Genomic DNA, 14,249 nt, shown 5'->3' on the forward strand with positions numbered 1-14,249 from the left:
AGGAGAAACGGGCATCGGAGATTAACGCACGGACGCAGCCGGGGAGCAGAGCACCTGGGAGAGGCGGGGCCAAGAGGAAGCCCCCGCCCGGGTCGCGCCTGGCAGTGGGACACGCTGGTTTTTTCCGGGGTGGAAGGCAGAGAAGAGGTGACCCCGGCTGCCAGCCCCGTGCAATGCACACGCCTGCCAGCAAGTGGCACCACGCCATCGGACGGTGGTTCTACCAAAGCCAGGATCCGAACGCAGGAGCGGCCGCCGAGGGGCCCAGCCGTGGATCCGGGCAGCGCACGAGCGGGACTCCACCCGGCCCCAGGGGTCCAGGACACGGCTCCCCCGCCAGGGCCTGTCACGAGTGCCTTCTCGGAACACGAGGGCTGGGCCAGCGGGTTTTACGGCCCGGAAATTGTCCTCACCCGGCGTCCGCAGCAAGGCCACAGGGACGGTGGCCAGATCGGCCCCGTTATCCAGGAGCAGCGCTCCCGGGGGCCCGACGAGAGCACGTGAGCCGGGAAGCCACGCGAGACGCAGGGGTTAGCGTCTGTCCTGCAGCGAGACCAGCCACGCCGCCGGGGCAGGAAGGGGGATGGTGTTCTTTAAACAGGGCCGCTCCAGATATCAGCCCAAAGGCCTTACGGCAGCGACGCTACCTGCTGCCGTCGCAGCCGCGCCAATCCCGTGCCAAGGCGGGGCAGGCGCCGGCACGAGAGACCGTCCAGGGAGGTGGCAGGCGAGACGGGCTCCGTGAGCCCTCAGCAGCATCGAGCTGACCCAGTGCAGCTGGGGTTGCGGACCCACCACGCTGCAGCACCGGGTGTTGTTTGGCTTTGCTGGAGGGCGGCCGGGGGTTCACCCCCCATCCCGGACAAACCCCGCTTGCTGAGTTCGCCGGCCCTGCCTGTACAGCGACAGTCGGAGAGCGGCAGCAGCGGGGGGTGGGGGGAAGCGGCGCCACAGAGCCGGTGCTGCAGAGAACCAGCTTTTAAGCTGCCTCCCCCCAGCACCAGCTCCTGCTCCCCCCTCCCCCACTGCTGCCTCTGTATCAGAGGCAGCAAGAGGGAAGCAAGTAGTCAACTAGATAAACCTAGGCCTGCTGGTTAATCCGTTAACTGTATAGTCGGCTACTTGGTGACATCCCTGGCACGGGGCAAGAGCAGAGTCCTGGCCATGGGGCCAGCTTGGAGCCCTGGGAGTGGAGCCCTGGCCGAAGGGGGCCCCCACAGAGTCCTGGGCCAGCATATGGAGCGGGTCCCCAGAAGAGAGCCCTGAGTGTGGGGCTGGGAGTGGGCAGGCCCTGGGAGGGCGTGATGGGGCTGGGCACGGGGCCAGCCGCTGGGACGTGAGCCCCAGAGGAGGTGAGGGGTCGGGGAGCAGAGGGGGGGTGGAGGGCCAGGCACAGGTCGAGAACCACCGACAGCTTTTGTGTGACAGGCCAGCGGGGGGGGGGGGGGGGGGCCCACACAGAACCTGGGGGTGCTGCTTCCCTCCCCCAGCCCCACAGAAGGTGCCGCAGAAGTGAGACCCAGTTGGCCTGGCGTGGGTCTGATCTCAGGCTGGAGCGTGCACAGGTGGGGAGCCCCAAGACCCTCCCAAACCGAGTGGTGCCCGGGGCAGTGCTGGGGAGGGGAGCCAGGCCCAGCCCCATGGGGCCAGGAGCCAGCCTGACACAGCGAGCCCCCCCCAGCTCCCCGCATCCCGGCCTCAGGGGCCCAGAGGCTGCAAAGAGACCAGGAGAGGCCACGGGCGTGGGGGGCCGGGGCACGTGTGGCCAGGCTGTTCCCGGGGTGGGCAGCCGGGCCCCGCCTGCGGATCGGGGCCCAGGGAGGTGCCCTAGTTGTGCCCAGTGCAGCCAGATGTGGAGGGGAAGCACGGGGGCGTGGGGGGGGCCCCATGCCAGGGAAGGGGCAATCTGCCTCCCTGGGGCCCCCAAGTGTTTGTAAGGGGGCCTGCCGCATGGGGGAGGGGTGGGGCGGCTCCCCGGGGGGGGCCTTGATGGGGAAGGTTTGGGGGTCCCGTGCTAAGCCCCCCCCGGGAACGTGTCGCTTCGGAGCTCAGACACCGCCAGCTGCAGCCCCCCTGGGAGCCTCCCCCCGCGTCCCACCCCTCTGGGCACCCCCGCTCTGCGGTCCCGCCCCGCGTGCGAGCTGCCCCGGGGGGGGGGGGTAATTGCCAGCTCTGGGGGGGAGGGGTTGGCCGGTTCGGGGCCTTACTCGCGTGCACAGCGGGCGGCGATCCCCGACCGCGGGCGCGCGGACTTTGCGCGGGGCGAAGGGCCAAGGAGCGCAGAGTGCGCGGCGCTTTGCAAAGGGCCCCGCTGGAAATCGCCCTGCGCGGCACTTTGCGCCCCGGGACAGCGCGGCCCCGTTGCTGCGGCCCGGAGCGCGGGGCTGGCTCGCTGGAGGCCGGGCCCCCCTGCGCCGCCCCCTCCGGATCTGGGCGGGGAGCCCGGGCGGCGGCGCTGGCCGGCCTCCCGGGAGCGGAGTTCAGCGGCAGGGAGCGAGGCGCTGGAGACACGGAGCCGCCCGCGCTGCGCCCCCACAGATCCCTTCGGGGCGCCCCGGAGCTGGGCTCCCAGCAGCGCTTCGTGGGGCCCTCTGGGGTGGGGTGAAGAACTTGGAGGGACCCCCCCTCGGGGCGAAGGAGCTGGACTGCTGGCGAGCCCCCCTCGGATCCCCCAGGGTGACGGAGCAGGGACCCCTGGAGAGACCCCTCTGCCCCCGGGCGAATGCGGACCCCCACCCCCTTTTCCTGGAGGTGAAGTCCCCCCCATTGCTGCACCCCCATGGGTTAAGGACCAGGCCCCCCCACAGTGACTCCAGCTCCCAATGGGGGCCCCCTCCCTGTGATTCTCCCCTCCCTGCTGGGACTGTGCTGGACGGGGGTGCCGGGAAGCAGGGCGGTCCCCTTCTCCCGAGCTGCCCCCCGCTGGCTCTGCCCTGGCACGGAGCTCCCACGCAGCCCCCCCAGCCACCAGGCTCCTGGCCCCCCGGGTGTGGGGTGGGTGAGAGCCCCTGTCCCCTCCAAAGGTCCTGGCCCCCTGCGTCTCGGCACCTCCGCGCCAGCCTCTCCCAGCTGGGCCCCCGTGCCCCATGGCGGCCAAGTGGTTCAAGGAGTTCCCCTCCAGCCTGAAGCCGGTGTCCGAGCGGGCCCGGCCGGGGGGCGGCAGCCTGGGCAAGCTGTGCAGCGCCTCCCGGAAGAGCCTGGGGCCCGGGGAGCCTGGGGCCGGCCCGCCGCAGGGCAAGACCCGCAAGAACTCGGCCAGCGAGCCGGGGGGCTGCAGGGCGGCCCCGGGGCCCGGCAAGGAGGGCGGCAGCCGGCTGTCCCGGGACAACCTGCAGGGGCTGCTCCAGGCCGCCACGGGCAAGATGCGCAAGAACTCGCGGGTGGATGGCGGCCCCCCGGAGGGCGCCCCCAAGGGAGCCGGTGGCAGCACCTTCCGGAACCGGCTCATCAAGGTGGAGGCCCACGAGAAGAATGGGAAAAGCTACCCCAGCAGCAGCCCCACGCCGGCGGCGGAGGAGGAGAAAGGCAGGGGCGCCAAGCAGGAGACGGTAAGGGGCCTGGGGTGGCCTGGTACGTGGCCTGGGGTGGCCTGGGACGTGGCCTGGGGTGGCCTGGGACGTGGCCTGGGGTGGCCTGGGACGTGGCCTGGGGTGGCCTGGTACGTAGCCTGGGGTGGCCTGGGACGTGGCCTGGGGTGGCTCTCCCCTGCGCTCGGGGCAGGACGGCCGGGAAGGCCTCGCCACTCCGCTTTTGGCAATGGTAGCGCGGCTTGGCCCCCCGCCGGCCCATGGCCCGTTGGCCCCCGGGGAAGGCGCGGTGCAGACGTGCCCTGCTCCCGAGGAAGGGGCCGGTGCTTCCCCGCCACAGCCCTGGACGGATTGCGGGAGCTAGCGCCCCCCTGGTGCACGGCTGCCCCTTTGCCCCGTGGCCTTGCGGAGGTCACATTCTCCCTCCTCCGGCCGGCTCACCCGCTGGGCCTGGTCCCATGTGGATCCCCCTCCCTTCCGTCCTCTGCTCCTAAGTCTCTTATCCCAATCGCCCTTAATCTACCCGGGGAGAATGGGCTCTCTGTCCCTCCTGCTGCCGGCTAACAACCCTGCCTGAACCGTGGGCTGGCCCTGCCACCCGCAGGCTGGCCCAGATAGGGACTGAAGGGCATTGGCTTGCGCTATGGATGTCTGGGACAGAATGATGGGGGGGGAGGGGGGCTGGTCTGTGGGTCAGGGCTGACCGGCCGTGGGCACCCCTGTCTGTGGCTCCCGGACCCAGGAGACTCAGGCTGCTCTAATCCACCTTAACTCTGCCCTACAGCCCCCTCGGCTCTACCTGCCCAGGGCCCCCCTTCCCCGCTCTGCGCATACCCTCCCCAGTTCTGAGCAGCAGCTCTCAGCTGCTAGACCCGCCCACCGGCCAGTTCCCTGGAGGCAGGGAGGGAGATCGGGGGAAGCTGGCGCCGTGCATTTCCCGTTTCCGTGTGGAGCAGTGCACGTTGGCACCTAACCATCTCGTGACTTCCCACCGGCCACCCCACACTGCCCGGAACCCACGTCTCTGCCTCGGAGCCCGTCTGAAAACGGGGCTGGAATTTGGGGTGCAGCGTGAGCACAAGGCTGTTGTGGTGTCACGTGCATTAGCGGGTGGAGTGGCGCCCAAGCTCCCCCACTAGCATCACCACGACCAGCTGGCCTCTGTGGAGGCTGCAGGCTGCCTGGTCCCTGTGTGTCAGCTGCAGCGTTGTCGTGATGCATAGCAAGAGAGTTGTGGGAGGGGAAACTGAGGCACAAAGCAAGGAACGGTTTTGCCCAAGGCCACCCAGCAGGGCAGTGGCAGAGCAGGAATAGCCACTGGGTCTCCTAGGTTCCAGTCCAGCGCCCCCCACTGGGCCACACCACGGCCTGTCTCTGTACCCGCCAACGCCTGGTCCCTCTGGGGTTCTCTCGCCTCGGCCCGTGAAGCGTTCCCAGCCGCCATGCGAGTGAACAGGGCCCGTCGCACGGTTGGGCCAGCGGCAGGGAAGCAGGGCCCAGAGTTGGCAGCCGAGCCAGGGCCGGTGGGCGACCAAGGGCCTGTTTTGGAGGGGTCTGGTTGAAGGTGTGGGGGGGGGACAGGGGGCTCGGCCCGGTGGGAGCGGGGCCAGTGATTTGGGGACTTCCTGCCGCCCGCAGGTCATCATCCTGGAGGACTACGCGGACCCGTACGACGCCCAGCGCACCAAGGGGCAGCGGGAGGCGGAGCGGCAGGGCGAGAACGACGGGTACATGGAGCCGTACGACGCCCAGCAGATGATCACGGGTGCGTGGGGCGCAGGGGCAGTGGCCGGGGGCCGGCGATCGCCTGTCAACAGCGGGGGCGGGATGGGGGGGCTGTGGCTGCTGCCCCTCTGGCCTCCCTCCGAAAGGCCGAGGGGGGTGTTCGGCCTGGTCCCGGTGCGCTGGGCCCACCGGGGCTAGAGGAGCCGGCTGTGGGTGTTTAAATCGGCTCAGCGGGCGGGGGCGGGGATGAGAGAGGCCCCGCAGCCAGCTCTGCAGACGGGCCGGGACGGGAAGCGCCCTGCGCTCGGCGGGGAGAGATAAGCAGCCGGCTCCGGCCAGGGGCTGACCTCCGGCCTCTGCGCAATCCGTCCGGGAAGCGCCAGCAGCCCCGGCGTGGAGCAGGCACGAGGCGGTTCCGAGGAAGGGGGGAAGCGCTGCGTGGGGCCCGGCACCGAGCCCCTCCCTGGGCCTGGGCGCCCTCAGGCCCCCGCAGAGCTCGGCCATGCTCCGGGACGGGGCAGGCTCCGGGGCCGAGGGTGCCAGGGCCGGTTTGGTTCCCTGCCTCCTGGCCTGCGTGGGCTCCTTCCCCTCCTGCAACCCGTCCGGCTCCTCCCTGTGCCCGGTGCCATCCCCTGGGAGCGCTCGAGGGAGTCGGACGTGGGGCTGCCCCGGGGTCGGGGGCAGGTGTGGGGCTGGGGCCCCCAGGACTCCAAAGGCCCTGGGGGGCGAGAGCCCGGGGCTACACTGGGCTGAGCCTGAGGCCCAGGGCAGAGCCTGGTGGGGGTCAGCGGGCTGGGGGGCGGGCGTGGGGCAGCCAGCGGCCCTGGTGTGTTAACCATGGGACCCGCACAGCAAAGGGGGCTCCCCATAGCTGGCGTGTGGGCGCTCGCGTTGCAGGGCCGCTGGGGCGGGGCCTGGGGGCTGTTTGCAGCTGGGTTGCTGCCGGTTCAAAGCTCAGAGGCTCTGTGGGGCTGGGAGCCAGGTGTAAGGGCCCTGCCACCCTGAGCCAGGGCCTGGCCCTCACCGTGAGCCGCTGGGCCGGGCTCTGACAGCGCTCCCCAGTGCCCGGCTCCCCTCGTCCGACTGCACGGCATCACAGCCTGTATCCATGCCTGGGCTAGCGGGGCCGTGGGTCTGGGTGGGGGGCACAGGCAGAGCTGAGTGGGTCAGGGTGCCCCAGGCGGCCAGAGGGGCCGTGGGTCGGGGTGTGGGGCACAGGCAGAGCTGGGTGGGTCAGGGTGCCCCAGGCTAGGCAAGCGGGGCCGTGGGTCGGGGTGGGGGGCACAGGCAGAGCTGGGTGGGTCGGGGTGTCCCAGGCGGCCAGAGGGGCCGTGGGTCGGGGTGGGGGGCACAGGCAGAGCTGGGTGGGTCGGGGTGTCCCAGGCGGCCAGAGGGGCCGTGGGTCGGGGTGGGGGGCACAGGCAGAGCTGGGTGGGTCGGGGTGTCCCAGGTGGCCAGAGGGGCCGTGGGTCGGGGTGGGGGGCACAGGCAGAGCTGGGTGGGTCGGGGTGTCCCAGGCGGCCAGCGGGGCCGTGGGTTGGGGTGGGGGGCACAGGCAGAGCTGGGTGGGTCGGGGTGTCCCAGGCGGCCAGAGGGGCCGTGGGTCGGGGTGGGGGGCACAGGCAGAGCTGGGTGGGTCAGGGTGCCCCAGGCGGCCAGAGGGGCCGTGGGTTGGGGTGTGGGGCAGGGGGCAGAGCGTGCTGGGGGGAGCGGGGGGTGCTGCAGCCTCACACTTTCACCTCCGGGGGTGGCCGGACTGGGCTTCCCGGGGGTGCCGTGGGGTCCGATTCCCTGGAGCCCGGGGCACCGGGGTAGTTCCCAGCTGCGTTTTCCAGCCGGCCCCCTGAGCAGCACCCCCCTTTGAAAAACGCTCCTGGGGGGGCCCGGCCCCCCCACCCCGGCAGGCTGCGCGGCGCGGGCCCGGCCCTGCAGCTGGGCGCAATAACAGGAAGCGAGGGGGGCGGCCGCTGGAGGGGAGATTTGCTGCGGCACTGACGGCTTTTTTCCGTGCGGCGCGGTGTCCAGGGCGGGGGGTGCGGGAGGCGCCTGTGGGCTGGTGCGGGGCAGGGCCCTACGCCGGGCGTCCCTGGGGGGCGGGGGCCCGGGGGCCCTGTGCAGAGGGAGGCCCGTGACGGGTCCCCCGCCCCCCAGGTTAGCTTGGCCCCTGCCCTGCCGCAGGCTCCTATCGGCCAGCCAGGGCGGAGCTTCCTGCCTCCTTTCCTCCGGGAGCCCGGCCTGCACGTCCCTGGGCAGCCCCGGGCGTCCTGCCACCGCAGCGCCGGAGCCCTGGGGAGCCCTGGGGCAGGAGGGGCAGGGAGGACCCCAGACCCGGCCTGGCCCTGCTCTGTGGCCCCCACCCCCAGCAGTGTAATGACTTGGGGACACCCTTCCCAGCCCCTTGGCTAGAGTGAGCCCCCCCATCTAGAGCGCGCCCCCCGGCCCCCAGCTAGCGCACCCCCCATCTAGAGCGCGCCCCCCGGCCCCCAGTTAGCGCACCCCCCCATCTAGAGCGCGCCCCCCGGCCCCCAGCTAGCGCACCCCCCCATCTAGAGCGCGCCCCCCGGCCCCCAGCTAGCGCACCCCCCATCTAGAGCACGCCCCCCGGCCCCCAGCTAGCGCACCCCCCATCTAGAGCGCGCCCCCCGGCCCCCAGCTAGCGCACCCCCCATCTAGAGCGCGCCCCCCGGCCCCCAGCTAGCGCACCCCCCATCTAGAGCACGCCCCCCGGCCCCCAGCTAGCGCACCCCCCATCTAGAGCGCGCCCCCCGGCCCCCAGCTAGCGCACCCCCCATCTAGAGCGCGCCCCCCGGCCCCCAGCTAGCGCGCCCCCCCCATCTAGAGCGCGCCCCCCGGCCCCCAGCTAGCGCGCCCCCCCATCTAGAGCGCGCCCCCCGGCCCCCAGCTAGCGCGCCCCCCCATCTAGAGCGCGCCCCCCGGCCCCCAGCTAGCGCGCCCCCCCCATCTAGAGCGCGCCCCCCCGGCCCCCAGCTAGCGCGCCCCCCCCATCTAGAGCGCGCCCCCCCGGCCCCCAGCTAGCGCGCCCCCCCATCTAGAGCGCGCCCCCCGGCCCCCAGCTAGCGCGCCCCCCCATCTAGAGCGCGCCCCCCGGCCCCCAGCTAGCGCGCCCCCCATCTAGAGCGCGCCCCCCGGCCCCCAGCTAGCGCACCCCCCATCTAGAGCGCGCCCCCCGGCCCCCAGCTAGCGCACCCCCCATCTAGAGCGCGCCCCCCGGCCCCCAGCTAGCGCACCCCCCCCATCTAGAGCGTGCCCCCCGGCCCCCAGCTAGCGCACCCCCCCATCTAGAGCGTGCCCCCCGGCCCCCAGCTAGCGCACCCCCCCATCTAGAGCACGCCCCCCGGCCCCCAGCTAGCGCACCCCCCCATCTAGAGCGCGCCCCCCGGCCCCCAGCTAGCGCACCCCCCCATCTAGAGCGCGCCCCCCGGCCCCCAGCTAGCGCACCCCCCATCTAGAGCGCGCCCCCCGGCCCCCAGCTAGCGCACCCCCCATCTAGAGCGCGCCCCCCGGCCCCCAGCTAGTGCGCCTCCCTATCTAGAGCGCGCCCCCCGGCCCCCAGCTAGTGCGCCCCCCTATCTAGAGCACGCCCCCCGGCCCCCAGCTAGTGCACCCCCCCATCTAGAGCGCGCCCCCTGGTCTCAGCTAGTGCACCCCCCCATCTAGAGCGCGCCCCCTGGCTCCCAGCTAGCGCACCCCCCTATCTAGAGCACGAACCCTGGCGAGCGCGTGTCCTCCTCCTCCCAGCTAGCGTGTGCCCCCCCAACCCCTCCAGCAGGCCAACATCCCCCGATAATTCCCTGCCCCGGAGCTCAGCTCCTGCCCTTCGCAGGCCGGGGTGACCCCGGGAACGGCTTGGGGCAGCCCTCGGGCCTGGGCCTGGCGGGGGGCTGTGGGACGTGTGGCAGCTCCCAGGGGGGTCACCCCGCCTTTGGGTCTGGGGGTTCCCAGGGCTGCCTGAGCCCGGCTCTCCCCTTGCCCTGCAGAGATCCGCCGGCGGGGCTCCAAGGACCCACTGGTCAAAGCCATCCTGCTGCTGGACGGGCCCGGGGAGCCGGGGGAGGGCGGCGCCCGGCCGGACGCGGCGCCCAAGCGGCAGGGCTCCAAGGAGCAGCCGGAGAAGGCCCCCCCGCAGCTCTACGACACCCCCTATGAGCCCGGGGAGGGGCCGGCCGGCGGGGCGCAGGACAGCCGGCTGCCGGAGCACGACGAGCGGCCTGCGGCCGAGTACGAGCAGCCCTGGGAGTGGAAGAAGGAGCAGATCGTGAAGGCCTTGTCAGGTAGGGGGGCTGGAGGCTCGGGGGGGGCAGGGCAGGCGCCGTGGGGTCGTCCTGGTTCCCACGAGGCCCCCGGCTGCCCCCACAGCCCTGCTGGCGGAGGCGAGGGTCCGGCTCTCCTAGCAATACGCCAGGGCCTCTGGCAGGACCCCGGGGGCTGTCCGGGCGGGGGGGGATGTGGGCTCCGGGGAGGGAGGCCGGGGGAGAGCAGCTGGGCTGGGGGGGTGGCCCGGCTGCCTGGGGTGAACGGAGCCCTTCCTTCCAGTCCAGTTTGAGGGAGCGGACAGGGCCGGCCCCCCAAGGACGAGGCGCCGCGGCAGCACCAGCGCCAGAAGAGCTGGACCCCCAAGTCCCTGAAGCCGACGGCGCCGGAGCCCGGCGAGGGCGAGCGAGTGGACCCAGCCCTGGCGCTGGAGAAGCAGCCGTAAGCCCCCCATCCGCACCCTGGGAACCTTCCCGAACCCAGCCTGCGACAGCCCTGGGGGCCGCCCGGTTCCTCTGCCCCAGGCTCCCCCCGTTGGCTTTGGAAAACCCATTTTTCTCCCCTTCCCCTGCCCCGGGCCAACACGGAGGAGCGAAGCGGGGGCTCTGGCCCGCCCGGCGTGTTGGGGTCCCAACGGGAGTGCGCCCCTCTGGCCCCCGTCTCCTCCCCTCCCCGGGCCTCCGGTGGGCCGGGACCCAGCCCTGGCCCAGGGCCCAGCCTGGTCCCAGCACCCTGCCCCGGAGCTAGGCGCCCCCCAAGCCGAGGGATCCTGGAAGCGCTATGGGGGTGCCCGCAGAGCCGGGGCCCTGTAGGACGCGCCACGCTCAGAAACCCGCCCGGTTCCTGCCCCACAGCTGGTACCACGGCGCCATCACCCGGGCGGAGGCGGAGAGCCGGCTGCAGCCCTGCCGCGAGGCCGGGTACCTGGTGCGGACCAGCGAGACGGGCAGCGGGAAATACTCCATCGCCCTCAAGTGAGTGGCTCCGAGGCTTGGCCGTGGGTGCGGGGCCGGGGCAGGCCCCCTCCTCAGGCGTGTGGCCTGGATGTGCTCCACTCAAAGAGCCGATCCTTGGGGGCAGGGCACCAGGGCGGCCCCACTGAGGCTGGACTGAGCCGGGGGGTTCGCCCTGAGTGTGGATCTGCTACGGGCTAAAATGGGGGGGGCACCCCGGGGAGGGCGTGGCCTGGGGCATGGTGGGCAGCTTGCTCTAGCTAGACCCCATTTCCTCTCCAGGGAGAGAACCCAGGAGTGCTGGCTCTGTCCCCCCGCTCTAACCACTGGGCCCCACTGCCCTCCTAGAGCCAGGGACAGAACCCAGGATCCTGGCTCCCAGCCCCCTGCTCTAACCACCGGGCCCCACTGCCCTCCTAGAGCCAGGGACAGAATCCAGGATCCTGGCTCCCAGCCCCCTGCTCTAACCACTTGGCCCCACTTCCCCTCTAGAGCCAGGGACAGAACACAGGATCCTGGCTCCCAGCCCCCTGCTCTAACCACCGGGCCCCACTTCCCCTCTAGAGCCAGGGACAGAACCCAGGATCCTGGCTCCCAGCCCCCTGCTCTAACCACTGGGCCCCACTTCCCCTCTAGAGCCAGGGACAGAACCCAGGATCCTGGCTCCCAGCCCCCTGCTCTAACCACTGGGCCCCACTGCCCTCCTAGAGCCAGGGACAGAATCCAGGATCCTGGCTCCCAGCCCCCTGCTCTAACCACTGGGCCCCACTGCCCTCCTAGAGCCAGGGACAGAACCCAGGATCCTGGCTCCCAGCCCCCTGCTCTAACCACTTGGCCCCACTTCCCCTCTAGAGCCAGGGACAGAACACAGGATCCTGGCTCCCAGCCCCCTGCTCTAACCACCGGGCCCCACTGCCCTCCTAGAGCCAGGGACAGAACCCAGGATCCTGGCTCCCAGCCCCCTGCTCTAACCACCGGGCCCCACTGCCTTCCTAGAGCCAGGGACAGAACCCAGGATCCTGGCTCCCAGCCCCCTGCTCTAACCACCAGACCCCACTGCCCTCCTAGAGCCAGGGACAGAACCCAGGCTCCCGGAGAGGCTCTGTGGGGAGCACAGGCCGGCGGGGCTGCCTGGCAGAACCCCCTTTCCTGGGCAGCAGGCATCTGCGGGAAGCAGCCCAGCCCCGGGGCACTGGCTGGCCCCAGGCATGGCGGTGCCCAGCCCCCGGCTCGCTGGCGCAGGGTCATTGTCGGCAGCGCTGGCGGCGTTTCCTTCCTGAGGAAGCGGAGCCCCTGGCGCCGAAACAATCGGAGCCGGGAAGGGAACAAACGGGCTGGGCCGGGGACAAGGCGGCCGCGGGGCCTGGCCCAGGGACGCAGGACAAGGAGCCGCTGGGGGCGGGCGCCAACGACAGCCCGAAGGGCAGCAGAGACGCCGGCCCTGGCATCGGGTGCGCGGAGCCCAGGGCAGAAGCCCCCTCTGCACCCAGCTGCTGTCCCGGAGAGGTCTCCCCGCGGGGCCAGACACGGGGCGGGGCCTGGGAGCCAGGACTGCTGGGTTCTAGTCCTGGGTCAGCCTCCTGTGCCTCAGTTTCCCCTCTGCCCAGTGAGGCTCATGAAGGGAGGGAAGGAGCCAGGGCAGGACTGGGGGCCCAGGGCTGATCCCCGCCTCCCTCCCGCTTTGCTGCAGGACCAGCCACGGATGCGTCCACATCCTTGTGGCCCAGACGAAGGACAACAAGTACACGCTGAGCCAGGCCAGCGGCGTCTTCGGCAGCGTGCCGGAGGTGGTGCACTACTACTCGTGCGAGAAGCTGCCCTTCAAGGGGGCGGAGCACATGAGCCTGCGGCACCCCGTGCACAGCAAGCCGCACTAGCGCTGGGGCACGGGCCGTGCGCACAGAGCCGGGGGCAGCGCGGCGCTCTGGAGCCGGCCTTGCCCGGTGCCCCCTTGGGCCCGTCTCCTGGGCCCTCCACAGAGCTGGGGCTGCCAGCTCCAGGGACAGAGGGGTTGCCCCAGCGGATCGGCCCGTGGGGCACTGGCCACACCAGCCTGGCTCCCAGGGGAAGGGCCAGAGGCTCTCCCCCTCTCCCCCCCACGGCCTGGGACTGACAGCTTGAGCCGGCAGCTGCCCCCTCCCGGCGGGGTCAAGGCCAGATGGACTCGTTTAGCTGCTGCGGGCCGACCAGCTCCTGCATCCTGGCACTTTGGGGGGGGGGGGCTCCCCTTCGGTTGCCTGGGGGGGCGCCCAGCTGGGGCCTGGCTCTGCTGACCACTTGGCTCACCCCCTCCGCCCCCCTCCCCGTCTCTCTCTGGCCTCGGTCCCCAGCGAGAGGTTTCACTCCAGCACCAGGTGCCTGCCCCCTGCTCTGAGCCCTTGGCTAGGTCCTTCTGCTCTGCCCCGCTCCCGGGCCGCCCAGAGACCCGGCCCAGCCTCTGCCCCACACCGAGGCTGTTGGCAGGGGGACACGGGACCCCCCCAGCGACCGCCGGACATGGGGCGGTGCCCCGGCCCCCGCAGGACGATGCCCCCAGCCTTGCAGGGCAGGGTCTGTCCCGGTTGGGGGGGTGGGAGCTGCTGCGTGTTGGGTTTGGGCCCCGGCGGCCGTGCGGGCTCAGGCCTGGGGGGGAGGCCGGCCCCAGCAGGGAGACCCGGGAGCGGGCTGGGGAGGAGGCGGGCGGGAGGGGGCAGCGTTTTGGAGCCGTGCCCGCTGGAGGCGTCCGGCACCCTCGTGGGAAGGGCCTTTTCCTCCCCCCTGTCGGAGCCCAGGGGGTCCGTGCCCCGTGCCCGGAGAGCCAGCCGGCCGTGTGCCCCACCCCAGCTGGGCTGCTTCTGCCTGCCCCTGGCTGCCCTGCTCCCGGGGGGGGCGCAAGTTGCTCTAGTGCAACACCCCCCCCTTCCCCCCGTTATCCCAGGGATCATACGGGGCCCACTCCCTGGAGAGGGCAGCACGGCCCCAGCCTTAGCCGGGCATGTCCCCAGCCCGGGCCTGGCCCTGGCCACCCCAACCCCCCACAGGCTCCGGGCATGGGAATGAGCCGCTGGTGGGGGGGCTGCGACTGCCCTGGGGCGCTGGCGAGGCTCTGCCAGGCCCCCCCCCCGCTTCGCTGACGTCGGGGGATTGCCAGCAGCGCCCCCCCCCAGCACTGGGGCACCCCACCCCTGCAGCCTCGGCGGGTGGGACGATGCTGCCGCCGTGTGCCCAGGGCTCTGCATGGCAGGGCAGACGCCAGCCTTAGCCCTTATTTGCATATGCTAATGAGCCACTGCCTGTTGGAGTGGGGCCTGTGCCAGGCAAGGCACCAACACCGAGGGGGAGGGGGGGGGAGGAGAGGCATGTTAGCTCTGCAGCCAGCACAAGCCCTGAGCCCCACCGCCCCCGGGCCAAGCCTGCTATTAGAATGCCCCCCCCCCCCATACTAAGGCTCAGACTTGGGGCTCCGGGGGGGGCACCATTGTACTGCCAGGCACGTGCCTGGCCGCACAGAGACGCCGGCGCGAGGCTGCCGTCGATGGGAGCCCATCACCCCGGCTGCTGGTCTGGGCAGGTTCTGCCCATGGGGCCAGGCTGTTGCCCCAGCAGATTTTCATGGACAGCTGTGAACTTGGGGGGCCGGGTCTGGCCCGAGGCTCACGGGGCAATAAAGCGTCACTCCAAGGCAGCGGTTGGCCCAGTTTCTGTCCCGGGGCCGACGGGCCGGGTGCTGGCGCCGACTTCACCGGGGGAGGCGGCTGCAGCTTTGCCGGGGGGGCCAAGCCCCAGCACAGGG

General features: G+C 72.2%; 1 protein-coding gene across 1 annotated transcript; it reads left to right on the forward strand.

Annotated features, from left to right (window-relative positions):
• Window positions 1-1,494: 1,494 nt before the first annotated feature.
• On the forward strand, window positions 1,495-14,141 carry SHE (Src homology 2 domain containing E). The gene is given in 7 exon segments (XM_075907369.1): window positions 1,495-3,548; window positions 5,166-5,292; window positions 9,251-9,544; window positions 9,807-9,833; window positions 9,836-9,965; window positions 10,379-10,498; window positions 12,168-14,141. Coding segments are annotated over 7 exon segments (1,347 nt in total). The 5' UTR covers window positions 1,495-3,086; the 3' UTR covers window positions 12,355-14,141.
• Window positions 14,142-14,249: the final 108 nt, after the last annotated feature.

The sequence above is a fragment of the Pelodiscus sinensis genome, chromosome 24, assembly GCF_049634645.1.
Source record: "Pelodiscus sinensis isolate JC-2024 chromosome 24, ASM4963464v1, whole genome shotgun sequence".
In the NCBI taxonomy this organism is placed as follows: domain Eukaryota; kingdom Metazoa; phylum Chordata; order Testudines; family Trionychidae; genus Pelodiscus; species Pelodiscus sinensis.